The sequence below is a fragment of the Canis aureus genome, chromosome 12, assembly GCF_053574225.1.
Source record: "Canis aureus isolate CA01 chromosome 12, VMU_Caureus_v.1.0, whole genome shotgun sequence".
In the NCBI taxonomy this organism is placed as follows: domain Eukaryota; kingdom Metazoa; phylum Chordata; class Mammalia; order Carnivora; family Canidae; genus Canis; species Canis aureus.
In genome coordinates this window covers 53,639,408-53,660,134 of record NC_135622.1, presented here as the reverse complement: position 1 = coordinate 53,660,134, position 20,727 = coordinate 53,639,408, and the positions used below count along the sequence as shown (strand labels likewise).

The following is a 20,727-nucleotide window of genomic DNA, read 5'->3' as shown; positions in this document are numbered from 1 at the left end:
AGTATTTACTATACAATTATTTCAACCTTCCTGTTATATTGGCAATTTTTCATAACAAAATGCTAAAAGAACAAACAAAACAAAATCTGACACTAAGCCAGAGAAAAACATTTCAAATAGGAGTTCCCAAATAAAGTATATTTTTACCTTACAAGGTAACTTTTAAGTTCTCCTCGGTAATTGATGACCAGGAGTTCTGCAGACCACTGTGCACTGGCTTTATATTCTAAAAATATCAACCCGGCAATGGCATAGCTCAAATCACCTGCTAAACTGGATGCCTATAGAAAAAGAGGCAAATTAAGTTTCTAAAAGATTCCAAATAAGTTAACACATGCATAGTTGGAAGACATCCCAGTTGCTGGCCTTGCCAGGTGCACATTACAACAGTCCCAGAACTGCTCCAGATACTGAAGAATCATGCAAATCAGAGTGCCTAGAACCAGACATCCAACTTTACACCTGCCCTCCCAACAAAGGCTAGAGCCACACAACTCCCTTTGGATGAGAGATTCACCTAGATATGAGAATTTCTGTTGGGACTGTACTTCTGTTGGGGGGGCGGGGAGCAATGCCACCATTCAACCCCAAAGAATTCTAAGATACAGAGTTCAGATATAAGCTCCCAAATGATGATTTTCATTGCTAGCAGTAACTAATGCTCTTAAAAAAAAAAAAAAAAAGAAAAAGAAAGAAAGAAAAGAAAAGCCTTGGGGCACCTGGGTGGCACAGTTGGTTGAGCATCTGACTCTTGGTTTCAACTCAGGTCTGACCTCAGGGTCATGAGATCAAGCCCCAAGTCAGACTCTGCGCTCAGCACAGAGTCTGTTTATTTCTCTCTCCCTTCACTACCCCCCACACATACATGCCCGCTCTCTCTCAAATAAAATAAATCTTAAAAAAAAAAGTCTCAATCACTTCCATTTGCCCCATCAGCAGCTAAAAGGAAAAGACAAAACATTCGCTCAATGGCAACCTTTTTCAATGAACTAAATATCAGGCTATATTGTTAAGGATCTGAAGGCAGCACCTTGGGAAGCACACAAAATAAAGTTTATCACGGCAAATGACTCCTTACTGTCCAGAACCACAAAATAAATACTGCAGCCAATGTGGCTACTGAACACTTGATAGTTAGTCCTAAGTGGGATAGACTATAAATATAAAAATAAACATGACATTTCAAACACTTGGAATCAAAGAAAGTAGAATAGCTCATTAATAATCTTTATATTGATTACATGTTGAAATAATATTTATGATATATTAGGTTACATAATAAATTTCACCTGTTTCTTTTGACTCTTAATGCTACTAGGAAATTTTAAATTACACATATGACCACATACATAATTCACATTACTTTTCTATCAGACAGTGCTAAGTCTAGAAAACAGTGATCCAAACTTGTTAGTTTGGCTCCCCTGGACTTCCATAATATGAGCCTAACATATTTTTTCAAGTTTTCTCACTCATTATTTCTGAACAAAAATTGTTTTCTATGTCACAGGTTCTTATCCCTAAGCTTCTCATTAAAAATCAGCAAAAACGTGTAAACAAGGTTAATGCCCAGAGCCCACTCCAATCAATTAAATCAATTTCTGTGGGTTGAACCTAGACAACCAAGTAATTTTATTTTCCTTTTCTTTACAAAGCTTCCCTGCTGATCCTAAAATGCAGCCAGAGTTAAGCACTGAGGATCTACCTGCCTCTGTATCTTGTTCATTCAAGGGAGGATATAAAGTAAAAAGCACTGGATTCCTGAAAGAAACAACTTATTAACTGGATTGCCATAGGAAAAGTCATTCAACTGCCTCTCAATTTCAGTTTTCTAAACTGTAAAATGAGGATAATATCTGGCCAATCTACTCAAAGGGTTGTGAATATTAACTAGGAGTATATATCAAATTCATTAATAAAGTATAAAGCACTATACAAGTTATTACCACCATTATTTTTTTCTCCACTCTCTCTTTCAATTTCTATCCCCTTTAGAGTATCAATTCCAACTCCTTGGAGAGCTGTTCCTGTTGTGACCGCGCACGGACTGCCTTCCCTCACTAGAACTTTCTACCATTTTTCTGTACCTTGGTTTAGTATTTACTTACCACCATGTTTCCATAATGGTGGACCACCTCTGAATACTGTATTACAAAATACACAGAAAAAATATTTCACGTACAGATATCTACTAGAACATCTTACATTCACAACTTATTCAGATTTATAGGTCTATTCCCCTCTCGTCACATTCGGTCACTCAAGTACCTTGGTACTTTTTGAATGCCTTTTACGTAATCAGTTGAAGGTTATGCACGTACCGGGGTAATAACAAAGAGTTCGCTTCCCATGAGATCAAACACCCTCACAGTTCCTGTACTTTCAGCATAGGCCAGCAGGGTACAATCATAACTCCATGCTACACGTCTCCACTGGGGTTTAGGGTCTTTTGGAACTAGAATGAAAAGAAAAGAAGTGCTTTTAACAATGCGTTACACAGATAGTTTAGTTGCAGTAACTATAAATATTAACTAACTATTCAACTACATTATATCCTCTCCCAAGGATTTCTAATGCTTCAGTTCAATAGAACACTTTCCAGAGCCACTCCAAGTAAAAGTGGGAAGTATAAACCACAGCAACCTCTGCCCCACTTACTTAAGCAGCAGAGACTATGGACAACCAGGGTCTATTGAACGCTGAGTATGACTTGGTCTGGAAAAGGCTCAGAAAAGTACACCTCAAAGTATTTATGAAATTAAGATAGATCAAAAGCATAGAGAATGGGCAGAAAATAATTCCAATCCAATGAGCTGAGCAACTCTAGCAGCAACAAATGAAAATTTCAACAGAGATCTTTTAAATATATCAAATATAGATACCAAGGAAATACAATTGCAGAGTTATACAGACACAGTATTGGAGAAATGCATATACACACATATGATTCATATACACATATATTAGGTGAATCAACTACTATCCTATTCAGTCCTACAATTATAACATTTAAATAATCAGCCTTAACATTCCAACATATGCCTCTTTTCTGAGTTTTTTCAGTAAAATAAAAGAGAGAGAGAGAGAGAGAGAGAGAGAGACCGTGAAACTCTAAACTGATAGATTTGAGGTTTTTGATGTTTTGCTTGCTTCACTATCCCCTCATTAGAAGCCCAGAACTGAAAAGACTGGTAGGACCAGTGCCCTCCCTTTATCAGCAGGGATTCCAAATGATTAGGGGACTGACAAGGTAAGTCAAGAGCAAAGAAAACCCAAAACCTAGTGTCCCGCCTTCCCAAACGGTAAGCATCTCACTACCACACAACTGGCTCTCAGTCTGGACTGAGCCTCAGAATCACCTCGGGGTGTTTCTGAGATTCATTAAATTCTCTCTCCTCTCTGGCCACTAGAATGCCTCAGTTCAAGCTGCACTAATCTCTTGCTGAGCCTCTCCCAACAGCCTCCTAATTGGTCTCCTCCCTTCAGTTTCTTTTTTCCCCCAATCCTTCCTCCATAATCTCCAAAGAGATCTTTCTAAAAGAAGGAACAGACACATCCTGCAGCTGTGTGGTTCTCCATTTCCAAGAGAAGCAGGGCCACAATCCTCCACACACACGGAAGGCCCCTGACAAAGGGTTCCATCACAGGCTTCCAGGGTCACCTCCCACCACTTCCTCCACCACACAGCTAATAAGCCATCAACAATACAATCACCTGGCAAATAAGCAAATCATGCATACTCCAGGCTTTCATACACACTGCTGCCTCTTCCTAGAATGTTCTTCTGTACTCTTCAAATGGTTTTCTTTTGTTACAACCACTGTGGTAACAAAGGGGTACCTCCTCCTTCCTTGGCACTCTTAGAAGCTGACTGCTCTCCTTTCTGTGCCCCCAAATATGCTGTACAAAACTCTTCCATAGCATTTATCACAACCTATTAGGTTGTTTACATGACTGTTTCCCCCGAGTATCTGAGCTCCGTAAAATCTACAATGTCCTATTTAACACCACCATCCTAGAAACTGGAACAGAAAGTGATTAGTGTTTCACTAATGAGTGAAGACTAAGTCTTTCAGAAAAATCTATATTAACAGGGCAAGGTAACGGAAAGAGTTTACCATCCCTCAGAGACTACCAATTAAACATGAATTACATAACTAAAGTTTTCTTTCCATCTAGATGAGATACCATAGAATTCAGACTTCCCTTTAATCTCTGTAATACACATAACAGATGTTCTGTATATGAAGAAAGAATACCAGACATCAATGAGTTTCTTTAGTTTGACTATTTATCGACAGGCAAGAAGCATACAAAAAAATCCAACAGGGCCCTTGAACACAGGAGGATTCATTAAAGACTAAAAATATATATATATATATATATACTCTAGGAAAGAATTTTTTTAATGAGAATAAAAGAAAAAGATCAGTTCTCTGTCTTTATAAAGCTATAAAAAAAATCACACTTGGAAGTAAACACAGGCACAAAATAATAAACAACATAAGAATACAAGACCTGCCTACACACAGATGCTACACAAACACCAGCTTGAGGACAATTTAATGCCCTGAAAAATATTCACATGCTAAAGAAACACAGAAATATTTTTCCATTACTGTTCTACCTGTGATAACAGGTTCTTTTCCTCTTATTTCATTTTGATAGGATAAATAGATTTATACACCACATTCTTTATCTAAAACAAGTTCCATCTGAAAGGGATTTGTTTTCACTATTACTTCTAGTCATAACCAGTAGCTCCAGGAAACCCACCATGTGTTTTGACCCAGCTAAAGATATGTTTTCATTACAAAATAAGATTTCACATAACAATGTAAAAACAAAGACTTTTATCACCAGATTTTTCCAGCTGACTATGTGGTTTTGGAGAGGAATGAACAGTCCAGATTTTTACAAAGCAAGTGTCAATGGGGTTGTCTGAAAAGTATTCAGAAAAGCTGCTGGTAAAGTTAGCCTGCAATCTGACACTTGCCATGTTCAGAGTGAGACCCTTTCTTCTCACTCATATCTTGCATCAGTTGTGGCCCCTTCAACCAGTGGTTGCCAAGTTCTTTCCCACTTGGCGCTTTTGTCTGTGCTGCTTTCTCAGCCTAGGGCCCCCTTCTCTGAATCCTTTCCTGGCTCCTTTTCATCTTTCAGGTGTTGATTTTTTCAATTTCTCAAATATTTCAGTGATACAGATCACTTCCTCCAGGATGTGTTCTCTGGCCATCCTGTCTATGCAGCCTCAAGGTCCCATTGTTCCCCACTGTCCAACGATTTCACTTCCTTATCTTCACATATCTTATCCCAAACAATTATACATGTGTTTGTCTACTTTTTATCATCTGTCTATTCAATGAACTATAAATTCCAAAATGCCAGGTGCTGGGCCCATTCTGTTCATAAGAGATGCCCAGCACTCTGGTGGTGTAAAAGGCAATCACTCTAGATCAGTGCTCAGATTAGAAAGAGAAACAGTGAAAGATTAAGAAGCAAGATACACTGGGTTCTATTCTCAGTGTTGCCATAAAATGAAGGGTACAACCTTGGGGAGATCACCAAGGTGCAGCTCCCTCATGTGCAAGATGAAAGGTTGAATGAACAATCTCCTGTGGGGCAACTGGGTGGATTGGTATATTAAGTACCTGTCTTCAGCTCAGATCATGATCTCAGGGTCCTGGGATCGAGCCCCACATCCCGTGTTGGGCTCCCTGCTTGGCAGGGAGTCAGCTTCCCCTTCTGTCCCTTCCCCAGCTTGTGCTCTCTCTCACTCTCTTTCAAACGAATAAATAGGATCTTTAAAAAAGAGAGAGAGAGAGACTTGCCGAGAAGGTAAATATTTGAATGTTTGAAATAACAGTGTTGGTAAAGACATGAGAAAAATGTTATACTCCTGGAATGAAAAGTATAACCATGAAGAGAAATCTTGAAAAAAAAAGCAACAAACGCAATTACAAAAAATTATAAACAAAAAAAAAAGTTCTGTGGACAAAAATAAACACAAAAAGTACACCAAAACAAATTTAAAAGGAAACAGACTGGGTGAAAATATTTGCAATACATATGACCAAGGGTTAGCATTCATACTATCACATCAATAAGAAAAAGTAAAGTAATCTAAGAGTAATGTATGGCAAAAGGATTGGATCTAACAATTCACCAAAAAGTAAACATAAAAATAGCCACTTAATGTATGCTCTACCTACTAACTAAAAATATGCAAACTGAAAATTAGATTTTTTTTTCCTTTGCCTGTGAACCTAATGAATATTTTTTTAAATAGGTAACATATGGTGCTGACAGTGGAGAAAAGAAACAGCTTCAAGCATTCCTTTTTCTTTTTTTTTCTTTTTTTTTTTTTTTCATTCCTTTTTCATAGTTGTATAAATAGGTGTAACTTTCTGGAAAGAATTATAGTAGTAGCTATTTTGAATACTATACCCAGAGACCAACAGAACATCATTTCCAGTGCCAGGGGCTGGTGCGGGGGGCGGGAGGGGAGCAGTTAATGGGGTGCTCAGGAGAAGGACGAGTTGAGTAAGAAAAAGAGAAAAGAGAAGAAAACAAGCCACTGTGAACAACCTAAACCTCCAACAAGAGTGGAATAGATAAAGAACCATGTGGTTCACATTCTTACAATAGAGTGCTGTGGCTACATTTAAAAGACTGAAATAAATTTGTATACACCAACTAGGAAAGCTATCAACACCTTCAGAGGGAGAGCAAGCTGGAGAACAAACTATACAAGATAATCTCATTTTTGTTAAAGAAAAAAGTTGATCCATGTATATACAGCTTCATATAAACAAAGAAGGTTTTATATTAAATCATTAATATAATTTCCTATGAAAAATGTAAACCGAAAAAAATTTTTTACTTTTTCTGTTTTTTGTACTGTTTGAATTTGTTACACGTATGTACTGCTTTTGTTATTTTAAAAAAAAAAAAAAAAAAAAAGGTAACTAGTCTCAGTCTACATCTCCCACCATAAAAGAAATAAGACAGGCAGCATTCCAGAGGAAGCAAGGCAGAGATGGAGCTGTAAAAATCTGCAGAGATGAAACCTGGGTCTTGGGACATACACATACATACATATATACACAAAGACACACACACATACACGCATAGATTCTGCAGGACCCAGAACAGATGGCTACTGGGGAAAACAACTGGAGTTGTTTGGAACTTGGAGAGGATGTGGGAACATTGGAGTTCCACCCCATCAGGGTAGAGAGATGTCAATGAACACTCAGAGCTCTCATAAGCAATCCCAGAAAGACCCCACCTTAAAATAGGACTAATCTAACCCCAAAGTAAAAGCAATTCTAAATCATGTAACACTTAAGAACAAACCTTAAAAGATTAAGCTGATCCCCAAAGAAATTATCCACATCCCAGAACAAAACTCAATACTCAATTAGGGAAGAGAACAAAACTTACTAACTCAGCTCCATAATGTTGAGCATACAGTGTTAGAAAAAATAAATAAATAAAACACAAAAAGGGATGCCCAGGTGACTCAGTCATCTGAGTCTTGATCCCAGCTCAGAGTCATGAGTTCAAGCCCAGTTTTGGCCTCCATGCTAGGCATGGAGCCTACTTAAAAAATGTTTTTAAATAAAAAAATTAATTAAGAGCAGTGGGTGTTATATGTGACTGATGAATCACTAAATCCTACCCCAGTAATACTACACTATATGTCAACTAAATTGAATTTAAATGAAGAATTAAATAAAATCAATTGATCATAAATTAAACAAAAAAATTTTTTAACATTAGATATATGAGGCAGGAAAATTTCCATAATCATGGGAAAACTTATCCAATAGAAATATACCCAGAAATGATACAAATTAAAGAATAAGCAAAGACTTCAAAACAGCTATTAAAGCACATTTGGGAATTCAAAGAAAAAGAATATATAGAGAATCTCAACAAAAATGTTCTGGAAAATATCAAGTCAATTTTAGAAATACAGAAATACAAAAGACAGTATCTGAGCTTGGGCTGTCAAGGGGCCCACCAGCAGGTTGCTGGGATCTCAGCATACTTACAATAAAATCTGCTCCTTAGCACCAGAAGCTCTAATTTATGGTATCTCAAAATCAGAAAATATGAGAAAAATCTCTTGATTAACATAGTATAGCTCTAAAAAAAACATCTAATTTCTAATTCTATGTGCTATTATTTAGGTCACTATTCAGGACAAAAAGAGAAAACTAGTATTTATGGCCTAGCAAACACAGCCAACACAAGTTGCAACCTCATTTAAAACATTCTCAAATGACATCTATTTTATAAAGCAATAATTGAAAAATATCAGAATGGAACCAAATAGCTCCTATTTCAGTTTGCAGACTGTGCAATATATAGTTTCAAAAATGCATTAACACCACTTTGGCTCCTTTTCTCCAAGCTTACACAGGAAAAATCATTCAGCATATGAGAGTTATTCCCATAAAGATGAGTCAGATAATAAGCAAATGATCATTAGATCAAATTATATGAAATGGAAAGAAGCCATTAATGCAGCATTAAGGTCATAAATTCACACATTCGGAAGCCAACAAAATAAAACATTAGTTCTCAAAGCATTATTATCCCATCCATGCTGCCACATTAACTATACACAGTAAAACCTCTAAAAAATGTTATAATTTGTGTGAAATAGAGGGTTAAGCTTCCCATTTTCATGTTAACTTGCAGATTTCTCAGTTTACATACTAAGTGTGGATATCTAATGTCATAGCTCAAAAGGGCCCTGCAGGTCTGAATCACTCTAACATTCTGAACGTGCTTCTCAGCAGCTCACAGTGGGCTCCCCAAACCCTCACCCAACAGAAGCACAGCACTGGGGAAAAGGTAACCGAATACCCATCCCTAAATTATTCCAGGAATTTCTTGATCTTTACACATTATGTAAGCCAGATCTGGTCTACTTTAATAAGCATTGGTGAGGAAACTATTATCGAAAGTAAGTTCAAAAAAAAAAAAAAAAAAAAAAGAAAGAAAGTAAGTTCAGAAAATGCTAGAGCTCCAAGCTTTAGAAATACACAAATACTATATATTTCTCAACAAGATACTAAGCTAACAGGGTCTCTTATCTATCGTTTGTGGTATGTATACATATTTGTGTGCATGAGGAATCAAAACCATGAATACCATGATAATCATCCATGATTTTATATATGTATATGCAAGCTATTATAAATCTATATATACAGTCATGAATTTCTAAAATTAACTCACAGGAAATATGCAAATATACTTTGTTCAGACACAAACTCATAAAAATCATTGTAATAGTTCCTAAGTATCACTACCCACTGAATAGGATGAAGAATTATGTGCCAACATGTGTGAGACATCATGCTGGACATCGGGAACAAAAAAAGTTGAGTAAGATGGGAGGCCTGCCTTCAAAGAATTTACAATCTAACTGGGAATCAGATAAGCAAATCAGCAATTAAGGGGGCGGGGAGGGAGAGTACATTAGCCTGAGTGTGGGGATACATGTACAAACAAGTCCTAGGAAAACATTAAGAAAGATGTACAAATGATGAGGAAGCAGGCAGGGAGGAAAGGTTCCCCAAAAGACCCAAAGCCTGAACTAAAATATGCAAGACCCATTAATTAAATATAAAAGTGGAGCTTCTAAGCAAAAAGAACTATCAGTACCAAGGCATGAAAAGCACGATGGGCCTGGAAAAGCATGAGCTGCTTTGTACTAGAACACAGAATGTCTGACAGGGGGATTGTCAGGGACAGACAGACTGGAAGGTCCGAAAAATTAGCAGGATTCTACCTATAGTCAGTAGGGAACAACTGATAGATTCTAGGCAGAGTAACTGCACTAGTGGTGGTGGCAGTGATAAAAGCTTAAGGTCTCCTAAGTACTTAGTATGTATCCGACATTATACTAAGAGCTTTACATAGATTAGCTCATATTTTTTTCCACAACCCCATCTATAACATTATGCCATTACAGATAATTGAGGCTCAGAGACTAAGGTAACTTGTCCAAGGTCACATTTCTAGAAAGCAGGGAGCCAGATCTGAAGGATAACTTGATGGCATTTCCATTTAACAGTAATCATTTGGCAAGCAGTGTGAATTGTGGATCATTGAGAGGCAAAGAGAAGAAAACCTGGTCAGGAGACTGTTGTATAAAAAACAAAGTTAAAATGTTAAAAGCCTGAGCTAGGGCTGTGATGGCAGAAGTGCAAAAGCAGAGGCGAGACACCAGGGCAAAGGCAACGCTTCCCCATTGTGCCACTCAGTACAGTTGCAGTGAATTATTTTTCTTCCCTGACAGACTGCAAACCCTTAAACCAAGGTTACCTAGCGCTTACTCCTCATTCTATACACAGCGCCTAGCAGAGTGCCAAGCACATACTAGCAGCTTAATATTTGTCAAAGAAAGAAAAAAGAGAAGGAAGAAGAATGAGAAAATGTGTTGATTCTTGGCTTGGTATATACAGGCAATTGGATCACTGACAATCCAGGGGACAAAGCCAAGGAACAGATTACAAGAAGAGGTTAAATTTACATTAACAAAATAGGCAGTTTTACATTTGCTTTTAGGTTATGCATACTATGCATACAGACAACTCCATAAAGAACTCTATTACTACCTTACCCACTATCATGTATGGAATTATAGAGGTAGAGCAATTCTGACCTACTAATAGAGTATCACTATTCATAAAACTGAAAACATCTTTCAAACGTCTGATCTTTAATTTTCTGAACACATGTGGGTGACCAAAAATGAGAAAAGGAAACTCACCCTGAGCCACTCACTAATGTCACATCTGACAAGGAGCTGAAGACCAGCATTTCCACAGGGAAGTTGAGGGAAATCCTCTGCATTACCATCATATCATATTGCAGATTTCAAAACTATCAATGTTTTCCTTCTCCTCACTCTCACTGTTGAAGATTTATCATCTTACCCTAACACTACTTTGAGATAAAATATGCATACTGCGTTCTTCCAATTAAATGAGAAAATGCATGCAAAGCACTAAATACAGTGGTACACAGTAAGGACACCATAAATGTCTGTCATCATTACAACCACCATGATTACCATCATTAGGATGCCTACAACAGATGGACTGCAGGTCCCTAAGTAAAACACACAGAATAGTTGCATTTACCGAAAGCATCCCCTTAATTATTTTCTTCCTGTATGGGTTCCTCTGTCTTTTCCTACCTGCTCCTACAGTCAGAAACACACCCCTGGCTTCTCCTAACTTCTATTCATCCCTTAGGCTGCTTTCCAAAGTCACTTTTTCTCAACAATCTCCTCTCACAGCCCTGGTTAAACATTTAGTCTACTCTGTATTTTTCCTTCATCAGATTTGTCAAAATTAGTAATTATGTTCTCAGTGTCTATATACCTCAAGAGAACCATGCCTTTTTGCTCATGGTCATAGCCCCAGTACCCCATGAAATGTATATGTATATGACATATACATATATATAATTATATACAATATATACTAATGATAGTAATCTGTGCTGAATACAGAAGAATGATCAAATCCTAGACTTTTTTTTTTTTTTGCTAGTCTATATCTAATCAACTCTGAATTTTTTTTTTTTTTTTGCATTGAATTCAAAATAAAAGACTAGAGCCACCTGACTGGCTCAGTCAGTAGAGCATAAAACTAGATCTGAGTCATGAGTTCAAGCCCCACATTGGGTAAAAAGATGAAAAGAAAAAAAAAAAAAAAAAGACTAGAGACACAAAGACTTTATCCCAAAACCGGTGCAGAATTTTAAGTCTCAATTTCAAATCTCTTCAAAATGTCCAAAATGGACAAAGCAAAACATTTAAGGCAGTAAATCAATTTAAGAGGTTTTAAAATTATTTTAATAAAGTCAAACAAACCTTGTTAATATTTAATATCTATTCTGACTTTTTAGGAATACTGTTAATGGTTGAAAATTTGAAATTTTCACTTTTTCAATATTTTGGAAACTCTTACCTTGACATTTCCCAATAATAGACGTAAAATCATCTTTTGCAGACCTGCAAAATAGGCGTAAAATTAAACCAAGTTTCCCCATAACACTATTTCATCATACTATGAAAGTCCACAAAAACGATAAAGTAGACAACTTGTCTGCGCAACACCACTAGTCCTCTCAGATGTGGATTTGTGCTCAAATAAGACGTTTTCATTGATGACATTTTCTTTCAATCTTATTTCACCAGAAACGGGGAGCTACACTCAGAATACAAGGATATAAGCAAAAGTTCAATTAAGCATGGTTTTTAATACAATACAGATACATGGTCCCTCCCCAAAGGTTCTGATCCAGCAAATATGGAATGGGGCCCAAGCAACAATATTTTTTTAAAGCTCTACAGATTGATATGGGTCAAGAACCATGGTCTGTATCATATTGCAAAGTTTAAATCACTTAGGGAAAAAAGTCTTGCTTTAATAAAACAAATAGCTTTAAACCATATTTGTTACTAGAGACCTATTTAAAATCTGTGATCTTGAAATATATACCAACGTAGTATAATTATTATATGTTCAGAAATGAAAATTGGTAAACCTTCTAGGAAATAATTTAGTAACAATTATCAAAAAACTTTAATGCCCATAGTAATTTGATCTGGCAATTCAACTTCTGTAATAAAGTTATCCCTGGGAAATAATTACAGATACACAGAGATCTCATGGAAATTTATGCAGCCTATTTTATGAAAGAGAAAAATACACCCAGTATAAGATTAGATTTTGCTAATGCACTCAATAAAATATTATGCAATTACTATATGTGATTTGGAAATTATTATGAACATCTTCCCATAAGTTATAAGAAAATAGGTATCAAATAGAATGTATTGTTAGAATAAAGATCACACCCACACATACACATACAGAAAAGGTGCAAAGAACATACAACATTTTGGCGGACCCACAGGTAATTTGCAGTTCTTCTCTCGAATATTTAACTCTTTTCTAATATAGAAATTAAAGCAAATTTTAAAGACTAATGTTTATTAAAATATGACAAAAGCCAATTATAAATATGGTAATAAATTTCAAGAAATTGACTATTCAGCCTCCAAGTGGAATACAGCATAAAGAACATGGTCTTTGAAGTGATGCTGACCTGATTTCAACTCATCTGGGAAACCTGGACAAAATATTCAATAGGAGTTTTATTTCCTCCCAATATAATGGGATGGGTAATAGCAACTTCATAGCTTAGGAAAGGATTAAAGACATTACATATAAATTAGCAAGAACTAGACCTAAGTCAGTGTTCATTATTTTCACCCTTAATATCATCACAAATAATAGCTGCTCTTTTACTGGGGAAGGGAAGGGGGCATAAATTTGGTTTTGTCAAAACTTCTTAAATATATTCACTTGAGCAAATTTGGGGGAAGGTGCCTTTTTCTGTGAGTCCCTCATTTTAATGCTTTTTGTTGTGTTCTGTGATGGTTTCTATTTAGTTCCCATATTTGTAACAGCCTATAACCATTAGAAATTGTTACTTCACCATTTAGGGAAAAAAGAAATACATTATTAGCCACTTATAAAACGTAATTACTGCCAAACTACAAATTAAAGTAGCAATTCACAAGTCTCTTTTTAGCCACGTGAGCCCCCACACACAAGCAGGTTAGATTTGCCATATTAGAGCAAATAACTGGTCATCTGCCACTTGCTACCAACATACTGGCAAACGGCAGCCCTAATACAATCTTGCAAAAGGCAGGGCTGTCTCTGAACTAAAACTGACATGTGTTTCAAGCTTTTCATTTTTTTCTCCTCAAAAAATATTTCCTATTTAGGACTGCTCCCAAGAATTGAATAGTGACCCTAGACACCAGAGTGATCTTTCATATTCTAATACAATCAACAAATATTTACCAAATACCAGATGCCTACTATACCACTACTGGAGCCAATCTTGCATTGTATGTGTTCTTTACCACAGCACAAAAAATAAATGGGAATAGTGAGAACAAAGAAGCTCTTAAACATTCAGGCACAGCCACTGTTCATAGGGTTTACTTTGAGGATCTACCCTGCCTTTTTTTTTTTTTTTCCCCCTGACCATTCCACATCTTGGCTCAAACACTCTTCGTTACAGGTTACTAGATGCACACATTTTGTATTAATTCAGCAAGAGGAAAAGATTGCCAACTCTGAGCAAGTCAGTGGACTAGGCCCTGTAACACCTGCCAAAGTCAGCTTCATGTATGCCACTTGCAAACACCTTACTCACTTATCAAACATCAACTAAACACCTATTATGTTCAAGGAAATATAAACTACTAGGGAGAGGCAGCTGGGTGGCTCAGTAGGTTAAGTATCTGACTCCTGATTTCTGTTCAAGAGGTCATGATCTCAGGGTCGTAGGATCAAGCCCACGTTAGGCTCCACACTCAGCATGAAGTCTCCTTGAGAATCTCTGTCCCTTTCCCTCTGTCCATTCCCCCCTCTCTCTTTCTCTAAATAAAATCTTTAATAAACTGCTAGGGAAAAAGGACAGCATTGCTTCCTGCAGACACCAGATCCCACTCACATTGAATTTTTAAGGATTTTTTGTTTGCTTATTTGAAAGGGAGTGTGTGCACAGAGGGAGTTGGAAAAGCAGACCCCCCGCTAGCAGAGAGCCCATTGTAGGGCTCAATCCCAGGACCCTGAGATCATAACCTGAGCCGAAGGCTGATGCTTAACTACTGAGTCACCCAGGTGCCCCCACTCACACTGAGTTTTAAGTAAATGACAACCCTGGAGTTGTGCAGAGCAGTAGTCCTAACTATACCCAGGGAAACCCACATGTAAACATACAAGTATATACAGCTAGACAACATGATCAAAAGGTACTATAGATTAGTGGTTAAAAGCAGGAACACTGAAGCTAGAATGGCAAATTTCAAATCCTCAAGCAATGCCAGCTTCCTCATTTCTAAAATGGAGGGAAATAAGAAGACCTACCTCACAGATTAAATGAATTAACACATTAAGCCCTTACAAGAATGTCCAACACCGTTAGTATTATCCTATCCCTAAGTATAATAGTGTGTTGATTATTTCAGGAGCATAAAGGACTGGCACATAACCAGGGATGGGGGTGGGAGGTCCATATGGATTATGTTCCTGAAAGGCTTCCTGGTGGAATTCATACTTTACCATGTAAGAGTCCTTAGATATACTAACGTTAACAAAAGCTTTTGCAAATTACACACCAGATGAATAAGATCTTGATGAGCATGACTACCATTGCCTAGAAATTTTCCCTCACTACTTAATCTCGAATACAGGAGTGAACTCCTAGAGCTGGATACGTGTACAAGTTTTAGACATATTCTACCCTCTAACAATCCAGTAGCAAATCCTTTTATAAAAGCAATTTTTTGTTCTCTTCATCAAAAATTTTATTAATAAGTTCCAGAAGCACTTGGTCAAACTCTTCTTCACAGATCTAAATATCAATCCCATTCCCATATACATGTTCTGATCCTAACACCTAAAATCATTCCACTGATGTTCTCATTTCATGGGATAAAGATGGAAATTTTGACGATTAACTGCTATTTATAAAGTCACACCATAAGCACATTTCTCAAAAAGATACATTTCACATTACTGCAATAAATGGAATACCAAGCTCTCACCCACTCCTATGAACAATGGCAGTTAAAGAATTGTGCCAGCTTGATGTTTACGGATGCTGTAGAAAAAGAGAAGGACCTGCCTATCAAATTCTGGCCAAATTAAGTAATGTGGTTATGGAAGGCTGTCATTATTGCCCATCATCTCCATTCTGAAGATTTTAAGAAGGATTTCAAAACAAAGCTTCTGCATCTGAAGTTGATACCCCAGTGAAAGCAAACACTCTCTCTACACCCTCAAAAGTTGAAGGGTCCTGTTCTGTTTGGAAACTGGAAAAAGAAAGAAATTACACAACGGAAAGCTAAAACCAGTGTGATAACAACTGAATTATCCTATATTTAATCAAGAATAATGAGGTGTCAGAAAAAAAGTTTTGGCTAGTATCTAGGCACCCTGAAATTTTGGGCTCATTGCTTATTTTTTAAAAACCAAGAGTCAGGTCTTAAGGAAACAGTGCAACATGTTTAGTCTGATGTAGTGCAACATGTTTAGTCTGCTGTAGCTAACTAGTTTCGGGGTACCTGGGTTGCTTAGTGGTTAAGCATCTGCCTTTGGCTCAGCTTGTGATCCTGGGGTCCCGGGATCGAGTCTCACATCAGGCTCCTCGCAGGGAGCCTGCTTCTCCCTCTGCCTATGTCTCTGCCTCTCTCTCTCTCTCTCTCTCATGAGTAAATAAGAAAAATCTTTAAAAAAAAAAAAAAAAAACACTAGTTTTCCTTAGTTGCTACTGTAGCTATTTCTTTCACAACAAAAATATTACTTTAAAAAAAGTACATGGATATCCCATCTTAGAGAAGCCTTCTAGATGTGTAGAGAATACCACTGAATAGCTCAAGATGACAGAGAATATCACTGGTCTCAAGTAATATGGAATCTCTGTCTTCTGTAGACCCATATTCCATCTACAGCTTTATGCCAACAAAGCAAAGTAGCCCCTACTTTTTTTTAATACTTTCATAAGCATTTGTTTTAGCTGACTGTGCAGTAACCAGTCAAACAAGGGTGACTTCCAGAGTTCTGAAGACACGCCTTGTCTACTAAAAAAGTAAAATTTCTCAGATGACAGCAAAGTGATCTGGAGAAGCAGACTGTGCTACTCTGACAAAATATACTTAGTCCTGTAATTGGCATAAGTTGGTGTCTGGCACCTCACAGAATTATGTGGGTCAAACCCCTTTAAATATGCCTCTTCAAAAATATTAGTTCCCATAAATCAAATAAAATTTTCTCAAGGGAAATTTTAAATATGAATAATATTAACAATTACCTGATCTCCACACACTGATCTTGAACAGCAGCCAAAAGTTTTCCATTGCTTTTATAGGAAAGAAAGAAAAAAAATTCTATATAAATAGTTGTAGCAGTCTTCAACAAGAAGATTTTAAGAAGTTAAAATTATCTTTAAATGTATTCACATCTTCAGTCATCCAACTTTTGACCTTAAAATTAAATAGGAATATCAAGGTACCAAAGCATACATAAAAATGATTCAATATAGTTGAACTAATACATTTAAAAGGTATCAGTAATATGTGACAAAGGCAATTGAAATATAATATTAAAAAAAAAAATCAACACTACAGGCCAAAAGGACACCAAAATTAATATCTGTAATGGAATTTAGATGCTAATCCTAACAGAGAAATACATAAATGTTTAACACCTTACCTTGCAAGTACCAAATGCCAGTTTATCTGTTTATTAACCAAGCGAACCAGTCCATCAGGGAGCAAAAAAGGCACAGGGCTGAAACAACATATTAGCTAACTTAAAATTTAATCATCAAAGACACATATAAGCAAATAAGTATTATAAGTAGCATATATAGTTATAGCAAGACAGGATGTTTTTCATTAAGACATAAAATTTGAATAAACTGGGAAACCCAAAACTCAAAGCTACTAATTGGTTATGTGAAATTTGACCACACACATCTTTTCTTCCAGAAAAACACAGTGGTATGCTCAGATATAAATTCTGTGTCCTAAGGAAAAGGTATCAAGGTTGCCAGTAACAGCAGAGTGAGCTTGTAAGAAACCCTTCCTGCCATCCACACCTAGAAAATCTGATTCACCTCTAACAAAAACTAATTCTAGTATACAACTAAACTCACAGGAAAGAAAGAAATCTCCAAGTACTAGAAATGAAAAGGGAACTTAAAGTTAAAACTGGATACAGGTACAAGAACTCAAAACAAGGGGTAACACCTGGGACTGGAAATAAGCTGCAGGGCACAGAAAGAACAGGAGCCAGAAGGGAGCTCCTTACTCCCTGTAAGGGCCAGTACCCACCCATGGCAAGACTGCTCTCAGTGAAAGGAGGACCAGACAAACCTCACCGGGGTTGGGGGGCATTCAGGAATGTCATCTCTGTCTGAAATTCAGTCTGTGGGGGAAAGGGAATGAAATCCCCTATGAAAAAGCAAAACCCCAAACCTTGACCACATGTAAGAGCAGACTACAATTTCACTTCACCCAAGTGGTGCAAGGACAGCCAAGCACAGGCTCACAATAACATCATTTACAAAAGACAGGAGGAAAGGATTCACTGTCAGAGCACAAGCAGATACAACCAATCCAGAATAACACAGGAGGAAATCAAGAAAATAGATGGAAAAGAATAGAGAAAACAAGCTGTTGGGGGAAAAAAAATAAAAATACACACAAGAGAAAAATACACTATGGAAATTAGAAAACAAAAATGTAGGATAAAAGTATCAGTAATATACATTCAGCATATTTGTGTTCATTTCTAAAACACAAAATATTTTATACCATGGAAGTTACAGAAATATTATAACAAACATCAACCTGAGGAGGATCATTTCCTCTGGGGATGGGGGGAGGGGGACGATGAGTTACAACATTTTGCATAAAAAGAGAGAGAAGGCTATCTGAACCAGACAGCAACAACCGCCTAACTCACACAGAGATAATACTATAATAAACATGTTCAGACTTAGTGTCTATACTTCTCAGTCTATTTATAATACTTCATAATTAAAAGAAAAAAACTCTAAAAGAAAAAGCCACTTGAAACAAATATTGACCCCAAAGCCTGTAAGTTTAATTACCATGAACTCAAGAGCAAAACTGAACTTTCTGCAGTTAATTTTGTTACTTATGAAAGTAACATATCATTGAGAAGATTAAATAATCACTTCATGGTGCACTGACACATGAGGACATATTTTTGCCCACACTTCCCTAAGATGTTCAAGGCTAGCAACCTAGGCCACCCAGTGAGCACAGGAAAAACAGCTCATCTCTTAAATACCCACCCCTATCCCTGCCTCTCCCTCAGCTCTCATCTCATTACCCTCCCTATGTACACACACCCAAAAGCAAGATAAAATTAAATAAGAAATTGAATTTATACACACATAGACACACACACACACACACACACACACACAAAGCAGAAAAACATCGGAGCTAATCCTAGAGAAGAGCCAAAGGTCTCCTTTATAAAACTATTATCTCTGGAGCTTTTAAGATTAGATGTCCCTAAGGAAAAAGCACTCTGTTAAATAAGTCTGTAAAACAATCCCTATACACCTGTCTAAAAGCAGAACTATATTCTTTGTCAGAATGATCATTTCCTTGTTCTTTTTAAGGCTGAACACTTGCACCATGCCTAAGAACAGACTTAACAGTCAAAAAGAATTAAAAATACCCAAGAACTGAAATTTAAAGACCTTCCCTGATGCACAGCAACTGAATATTGGCCACAAGAGTTTTGACACCATAAGAACAAAATTGTTTTTCAAAAGATCCTCAAGCTACAGATCCATCATGTGGGCATTCAAGAGAAGGCTGAGAACACTCAAAGAAAGCAACAGTCGTCCTGAGATATTCTGAATAATGACTAAAAACCAAAAATTACCTTCAGTCAACTGAGAGATCTTGTCAGTATATCAACTATTTGAAAAGGTCTATTTCATTCACCTAAATGTCAGCATCTGTACCACAATCTGGGACTGAATTCTGAAAACTTAAGTCATAAGTATTTGTTTTTAACATTCACACTGTTCTCTGAACGGACACTTACCTATACCAGATGTATTGACGTAAAAATAATAAACGATCTGTAATAAAAATAGCAAAACCAAATAAGAATCAGCTATTCTTTAGGAATTGTTTTCAAATTAGCTTCGGTGATGATAAATCTAAAATATACTGCAGACTGAATCATTACAAAATACGGAGAACAAAATTCTTAAAAGAATATAATCCAATACACACTGTAACTTTTATAAGATCATATATTTGTGTATAGTAAGTCCCGAGTTTGTGTTACTCAAAACTTTGGTGAAGCATTTCCTGACAGTACAAAAAGGAAATGTGGGAAGTGTGGTTTGGGAGGTTAAATTTCACCAAAGAGGCTTTAATAAAACCATGGAGAAGTCATAATAATCACCCTTTAAAACCAAAATATTCATATAAAAATTAAGATACTATTTTATACTTTATAACAAAGATTTAAAATAATATCTAAAATGCAGAAGTCCAGAAGAAACAAAATCTCTAACACACTGAAAATAAAGGGACACCTCACTTAGGTAGAGCTGGGAGGCAGAAGGGGGAGCAGTACCACTCAACATCAATTACAGGAAGAAGTGTCCGGCCTCAACAGAAGAATCATCAACAGGAAAATCTCACCAGTTCTATGCCCCAAGAAGGGATGTACCATCACACCACAAGTAATTTTATTACTTGTGTATATTTACTAAATCATGAAAAGTTCAAAACATTTGTCACAATGAAAACTGAAATATGCTAGTGCTTGTAACATAAGATAAAATTATAGTTAATTTCAAGTAGTCAACTCCTTTGAAACTGAATTCCTTTCTGTGTAAGTAACTCAAATTCACCACTATTACAAGGATGAGCTTTGGTGCCAGAAAGACATGCAGTCAAATTCCAAATGAATGACCTTGGACAAGGGTCCTCACTTAAAAACATGAAGTCATAACAGCACCTGCCTTGCTGGTCTAGTAAAGGATTAAATCAATAAATATACATCAAGTTCTCAGAGCACCCGTTTAATGCAGACAGTGCTC

General features: G+C 36.7%; 1 protein-coding gene across 3 annotated transcripts in view; it reads right to left on the bottom strand.

The window, feature by feature from the left end:
• The window catches only part of NBAS (NBAS subunit of NRZ tethering complex), a 317,777-nt gene that overhangs the window by 293,802 nt on the left and 3,248 nt on the right, over nt 1-20,727 (bottom strand). For all 3 annotated transcript variants that reach the window (XR_013349722.1, XM_077844073.1, XM_077844072.1), the window contains exons 3-8: nt 19,716-19,752; nt 17,334-17,411; nt 16,933-16,980; nt 12,003-12,046; nt 2,322-2,455; nt 148-281 (exon numbers count right to left, since the gene is read on the bottom strand). Coding sequence is in view for 2 of the 3 variants with exons in the window: in XM_077844073.1 (XP_077700199.1) it covers nt 148-281; nt 2,322-2,455; nt 12,003-12,046; nt 16,933-16,980; nt 17,334-17,411; nt 19,716-19,752 (475 nt within the window). In the remaining variant the exon portion in view is untranslated. The remainder of the gene's footprint in view (nt 1-147; nt 282-2,321; nt 2,456-12,002; nt 12,047-16,932; nt 16,981-17,333; nt 17,412-19,715; nt 19,753-20,727) is intronic.